Genomic DNA, 6,665 nt, shown 5'->3' with positions numbered 1-6,665 from the left:
TTTGGGGTATTCTTTCTGGAGTCAAGCTTGCCAGAAATCTGGGTATTAAAAGGATTGCTGTGGAGTCTGATAATTTGGAGGCTATTAGTATGATCTCTAATAATCATGCTATTTGTCTTAGTAGCCAGAACCTTATCAGAGCAATAAGAAGTCTTGGCTCCTCCTTTGAGTCCTTAGAGTTCAGCCACATCTACAGAGAACAAAATCGGATTGCGGACTTGGCGGCGGCTGGGCACGAGGGGATGTTAGGTGTTACCACCCTTTCTGATCCTCCTAACTATCTTTTTTTTCTCTCCTTTTAGAGGACAGAGTTGTGGTTAGCTTTCCTAGGCTGATCCTAGGTTAGCTTTTTGTTTCGGTGTTTGTTTGTTTTTTCTTTCTTGTTAAAAAAAAAAAAAAAAAAAAAAAGATAGATATTAATTGATTAAATAATATGCTGTAGTTAGTTGATGCATATCCACTGTCCGTTACATATTATGTATGTAGATAAAGAGCTGAAAATTTTGAGAAAAATGAAAATTATCAAGAATATTTCTTTAGATTTTTTTTAATTGTTAATTTTAGTCATTCAGGACTTTAAATGTCTGAATTTTGCATTTTTTCGTGAATATTTTGTTAAATTTATGGAATATAAATTTCATTTTATATTTCGTTGATTTTGTAATTCATTTGATTATTTTGGGAATTATTCTTAATTTTTAAGATAGAATTCATGATATTTTTTAAAGTAATAGAACAAAATGATTAATTCCAATAATACATGGATAAGTAGGCTATAATCAAACAAAGTCGAGTCGAGCCGAGTTTTGACCTATTTAGACAGGCTTGTTAGAAAATTAACGAGCTCAAGTTTAACATTCTGTTTGTGAACAGCTCACGAGCTTGTTAACGAGCCAGTTCACGAGCTTTACTTGCGAGCAACTCATTAATTCAGTTCATGAACTTCGCATACGAACAACTCATAATTATATTCATTAATATATTGATTTGAAATTTATTTAACACAAAACTTTATAGTTTTGAAATCTACACAACTGAAGTTAATATAAAACTACGTTGTTTTATATTTTTCCATTTATGTAAATATTATTATTAAAAAAATAATCGAATCAAATATAGTCTGTTCACAAATTTTCGAACCGAGTTTCGTTGTACTCAGTTTATTTCCAGCTCTATGGATAAGGATAGGAAAATGAAATTATGAACTAGTAACCTAGATGTTACTATCATTCTTACTGAACACTTTACAGTAAATTTTGTTTTTCATTATATAATAAAAGTCGAGTTTAAAAGTATAATTAAAATGTAAAAGGTGTATGTTTCAGAAGCTACTATTAAAACTTAACCTTAATTGAATCGACATATGACAATGAATTGAAAGACAGCATACATTAAGTTTTAGCATATAGTAAGGAATCCGGGCAGTCCTCACTCTGAAAGTAAATGTAGAGAAGTAGAACATTTAATATGTTATAGTGCATGATCGTATAATAAAAATTTATTATAATGTTTAAATCCGTACAATAATTCATGATTTTAGAAACATAAAGAAAAGAAAAGAAATGATTTTTTAAAAAAAATGGTGGGTTTTTGGTTAGATGGTGATGGAGGAGCAGGAGCCAATAGTAGTGGTGAAGAAAGTCTCCATTAGTGCTTTAGCTAATGGAGTAGTAGTAAATTCTAATAGCAACAGAAGAAATTTTTATACATTTTAAATAAAATAAAATAAATTTTATTTATTTATTATTACATTACAGGGTCCAGAGAAGAAAAGGACTAGAGAGAAGAAAGAGAAAGCTGGCATGGCTGCGTGAGAAAGAGAAAGAGAAAGATAATATTTTTGAGAATGGGAAAAACTGGTTTGGTTTAGGGATTTGGTGAATTTTTCTGGGTTTTGTATAGAAAGAAAAACAAAATAAACGCCTCTTTCTCTCTCTGTGTGGAAAAGTGGTGTGAAGGAAAACAGCGGTTTTTGTGTGACTCTCAATCCACAAAGCGGTTTTGTAACTGAATACTCAGAAGATGATGATAAAATCCAAACTACTCTTCTTCTACTACTACTACTAATTCTCTAATTCAATGCTTGCATAACCGTTTTCTCTCTTTTTTTTTTTCATTTTTCCTTTTTTCTCCATTAATGGGGTAGCCTTTACTGCTTCTACCGCTTTTTTCCCTATTGCCATTCCTCTTTTCCTCGTCTTCTTTTTCTACTACAGTACACTGTCTTCGTTTTGATTTTGATTTTGATTTTTCTGCTGTAATTTTTTGTCATTTTAATGGCGCTTGTTGAGAGTAATTTCGGTGACGGTTCGATAGGTCAAGGTGAGATAATTCGTTTCGTTTTATGCTTTTTTAGTGTCCTATGGGTTTTCAAGCTCTGTTTGGATTCATGGAAAAGAGAGGTTGAAATGGGGGATGGAATTCTAATTCGTACTCTGTTTGATGTGGAGCTTCTGTTTTCAGTGGTTTCCCGGAGTTCCTCTCTTTTCGTGGATTTTCTCAGCAGCCAAACAGAGTTGATTGAGAAATTAGGATACTCTGTGCATCAATCTTCATATCTTTTGTTCTGATTTGGTTGGTGTAGGAGGAAGAGACGGTCTGTATTCCGAGCTATGGAAGGCGTGTGCAGGCCCATTGGTGGATATGCCACGGTCAGGGGAAAGAGTTTTCTATTTCCCTCAAGGTCATATGGAACAAGTATGTATTTTGGTTTGTTTTCCCCAATTTTACTTTCTCTGAGCTTTCATTGTGCTCTGCTGGATCGAAATCTGCTGGATTTCAATGTTTTCAATGTCCTAATTAATTTCCTCTACATAACTCAGCTGGAAGCGTCTACGAATCAGGAATTGACCCAACAAATCCCTCGGTTTAATCTTCCTTCTAAGATCCTCTGCCGAGTTGTTAACATTCATCTACTGGTACACACCATAGACAAACCATTTTTGTGTTTATTTACTGGTGCGGGTTTTCTTTGTAATGTAGCATTTTCGTGTTTTCTCCATCAATTCATAGGCAGAACAAGAGACAGATGAAGTTTATGCTCAGATCACCTTGCACCCAGAACAAGATGTGAGTATAATTATAGTACTGTATGATGGGACTTTGGAACTGAGCTATGTTTTAATTTCTTCTCAAACATGGATGAATACAGCAAACTGAACCTACAACTCCTGATCCATGCCCACCGGAACCCCAAAAGCCACCTGTCCATTCATTTTGCAAAATTCTAACAGCTTCTGATACTAGCACTCATGGAGGGTTCTCTGTTCTCAGAAAGCACGCTACAGAATGCTTGCCTCCGTTGGTAATATCTCTTACTTGAATTTTATGCCTAGTAATAACTACCTGAAAGTTTGTTACCGGCTGTAATGTGTTTCATTTACTTCAGGACATGAATCAATCAACCCCAACTCAGGAACTGGCTGCCAAGGATCTTCATGGGTATGAGTGGCGGTTTAAACACATATTTCGGGGTAAATGTTTTCTGCAAATGCTGATTTTTTTTGTGTAAATTTGAGAGTTTACTTGGATGCTAACAAAGCTAAAGAACTGGAGTTACACATGTTTTATTTACCTGCTTTTTCTTCTAATTTTGTGATCAGGTCAACCACGGAGGCATTTGCTTACAACTGGGTGGAGTACATTTGTCACTTCGAAGAGACTGGTTGCTGGAGATGCCTTTGTGTTTCTAAGGTTGTACTCTATTTCTTGTTTGTTACTAGATTTCAGGCTTTAAAATGTTATCTTTTCACCATTAACGATTGCTATCTGTATGCTATGCAGAGGTGATAATGGGGAACTGAGAGTTGGGGTTCGGCGTCTTGCTCGTCAGCAAACCCCTGTGCCTTCTTCTGTGATCTCCAGCCAGAGCATGCATTTAGGAGTGCTTGCTACTGCTTCTCATGCTATCACGACACAGACACTTTTCCTTGTTTACTACAAGCCGAGGTTTCATCAATATTTCCATTTTCCTTATTCATAGACAGTGAACATTTTTAGTTTTCTAATCTATTGTTGCATGCCTTATTTATGTTCCCTTGATCTTCTTCAGGACAAGCCAATTCATTATTGGACTGAACAAATATCTGGAGTCTGTTAACCATGGATTCTCGGTTGGCATGCGGTTCAAGATGAGATTTGAGGGAGAAGACTCTCCTGAGAGGAGGTATTTTTCTACTTTATGTTTTATTTTTTTATTTTATGGCTATGTTGTAATTTTAAGATGATGCTTAATTGCTGCCAACATGGTTGATTAGGTTCACAGGAACTATAGTTGGAGTAGGAAATATTTCTCAACAGTGGTCAGGCTCTAAATGGCGGTCACTGAAGGTTGATTAGAGTTTTGAAATTCACTCGTAAATGTTACTCGGTTATTTTCTTGTTTTGATGCTTATTTCCCTCTATTATTTACTTTACAGATACAATGGGATGAACCAGCAACAATTCAAAGACCAGAAAGAGTTTCTCCATGGGAGATAGAGCCATTTGCAGCTTCTGCTTCAGTAAATCTTCCTCAAACAGTAGTAAAGAGTAAACGACCCAGACCTTTGGACCCTCCAGCTTCAGGTTTGACTATTGAGATAAATTGTTTCTTTGTTCATAACGAACTCTTCCTGGTTTTGCTTAATCATTCATCATTATATGGAATTTAGAGATCACCACGAATTCAGCTACTTCCCCTTTCTGGTACCACGGAACAGCCCATTCCCAGGAGTTAACCCAACTAGGTAGTGCTGCTGAAGCTCAAAGTTGTGAAAGCCAAGTTATGTGGTCTATGAGACAGAAGGAAGTTGATAACAATCTTCTGAATAATGGAAGCTGTTGTAACTCGAGGGTCCGGCCTGAGGGCATGTGGTCTAATTCTCACCACATGAATGATTTACCTGATGGCAACAGAACCATAACAACACAGTCTGTTATTTCTGGATATTCTCTTGCTATTCCACCAAGGCAAAGCAATGTGCTGATGCATGACCAAGTGGAGACAGCGAAAAAATATGAAAATTCTGCTGGGTGCCGTTTGTTTGGAATTGATTTAACATGCAATTCTAGCGGTGCTCCTCTAGAGAATGAAGCTATGCGTCCAACTCTGGACTCTAATGGCACCAGTGGACTTGTTCTAGGCTCAGGTGATTTTGACAAGGCTCAAAACATGGATGTTTCGAAGTCTGTGAAAGAACAGAAGCAAATTTCATCTGATGGATTAACAAAGGAGACACATGGCAGGCTTGGCTCCACATCTTCCACCAGAACTCGCACAAAGGTAAGAATTACGGTGTTTCTTGGGTTAATTGGCCGTTCATCTTATCTTCCAATAATCTCTTTCTGATCAAAATTTGTTTGATGATGAAAAGGTGCAAATGCAAGGAGTTGCTGTTGGTCGAGCAGTTGATCTAACGGCGTTGAAAGGGTATGAGGATCTCACAAAAGAGCTGGAGGAAATGTTCGAAATCAAAGGAGAGCTTTCCATCCGTGACAAATGGGCTGTTGTCTTTACCGATGATGAAGGTGACATAATGCTTGTGGGAGATGATCCATGGCCGTAAGTACAAACTCTCACACGATTAACACATCCTAATTATTACTTTTACAATTCAACTGAGAATTTGGATTGTCATCTGTTAATCACAGGGAGTTCTGTAAGATGGTTAAGAAGATCGTTATATATTCAAGTGATGAAGTGAAGAAGATTAGCAGCAGATGCAAGTTTCCCGCATCATCTTTAGAGGGCGAAGTGACGGCCGCAAGCATGGACTCCGAGCATAGGTCGGACACATAAAAGTTTGTTAACATTTTTCTATTCTCCTCTTTACATATTTTGGCATTTCTCTGGTTTTGGATGGTGGGAAAAGAATCAGTTTGCTCAGTTTATTTTTTTGAGCTTGAAGTAGGATATAGTAGGTTTGAGTGAAACCATGGAATCAATCTCCAATGAAAGAGTGAAGTAAAGACACACAGTCAAGAAACACTTGAAAGGAGAAGAAGTAGAGAGTCAAGTCAGTCTAAGTCAGGTTTAGAAATGGAATTTGTGTATACTTTTGAGTCTTGTGGGTTGGTTATGGACTTAATTAATCAGAATGTAAAAAAAAAAAATTATAATATAAAGTTTGTGTTTTTGGTGGAAGCGAGCTGTTGGTTTTTTGTGAGTTGTAACTTTCACCATTATCGTCTAGCTAGCTTTACCTTAGTTACCTCGGGGAAATGGTACAGAGAAAAAAGATGCCATTTTATTTTTTTCATAGGCAGAGAGAGCAGAAAACAGAGCACTCTTGACTGATATTACAAAAATTGGGACCATACATTGAGTAATGGGGTTCCCATCCCATATTTGTGGCGGGCCATAGGCTCCATATATAATTTAAGTCTTTCCATGATTGTTAAATGCTGCTGGTCTGGTCCCATAACCAAACACATGTTGAGGTTTCCTCCTTGTATATATACCTTAACTAAATCACCATTCTTCAAACCCCCTATTTGGTCTTTAGAAACTTAGCATGTTGTGATTTAAAAGGAAAATGATTCTGCCCACGTTACTCCACTCACACCTATGTCCATTTAGTCCTAGTCTCTATCATGCCTTAATATATCAAGGTCCCCCTCAAAAAAAATCCCCCCTTTTGGAATTTTGGAATTTGCTTAAAGTGAATTGTTGACCCTCTAAACTT

General features: G+C 36.7%; 1 protein-coding gene across 1 annotated transcript; it reads left to right on the top strand.

Moving 5' to 3' along the window:
- Positions 1-1,685: 1,685 nt before the first annotated feature.
- On the top strand, positions 1,686-6,124 carry LOC136217498 (auxin response factor 11). The gene is made up of 14 exons (XM_066004092.1): positions 1,686-2,322; positions 2,585-2,697; positions 2,823-2,918; positions 3,013-3,069; positions 3,152-3,304; positions 3,389-3,473; positions 3,603-3,693; positions 3,784-3,948; positions 4,052-4,165; positions 4,257-4,329; positions 4,419-4,566; positions 4,653-5,263; positions 5,355-5,542; positions 5,632-6,124. Exons 1-14 carry the CDS (start codon positions 2,277-2,279, stop codon positions 5,777-5,779), a joined length of 2,088 nt encoding a protein of 695 aa, XP_065860164.1. The 5' UTR covers positions 1,686-2,276; the 3' UTR covers positions 5,780-6,124.
- The last annotated feature ends 541 nt before the right edge of the window (positions 6,125-6,665 follow it).

The sequence above is a fragment of the Euphorbia lathyris genome, chromosome 2 (assembly GCF_963576675.1).
Source record: "Euphorbia lathyris chromosome 2, ddEupLath1.1, whole genome shotgun sequence".
Lineage (NCBI taxonomy): Eukaryota > Viridiplantae > Streptophyta > Magnoliopsida > Malpighiales > Euphorbiaceae > Euphorbia > Euphorbia lathyris.
Note: the sequence above shows the minus strand (reverse complement) of the source record. Positions and strands in the feature narration are given on the sequence as shown.

Coding starts and splice junctions, on each gene's coding strand:
- LOC136217498 (XM_066004092.1), top strand. CDS start 2,277: ATGGCGCTTGTTGAGAGTAATTTCGGTGACGGTTCGATAGGTCAAG. Junction 3,070..3,151: donor CCTTGCACCCAGAACAAGAT/GTGAGTATAATT, acceptor GGATGAATACAG/CAAACTGAACCTACAACTCC. Junction 5,264..5,354: donor CCACCAGAACTCGCACAAAG/GTAAGAATTACG, acceptor GATGATGAAAAG/GTGCAAATGCAAGGAGTTGC.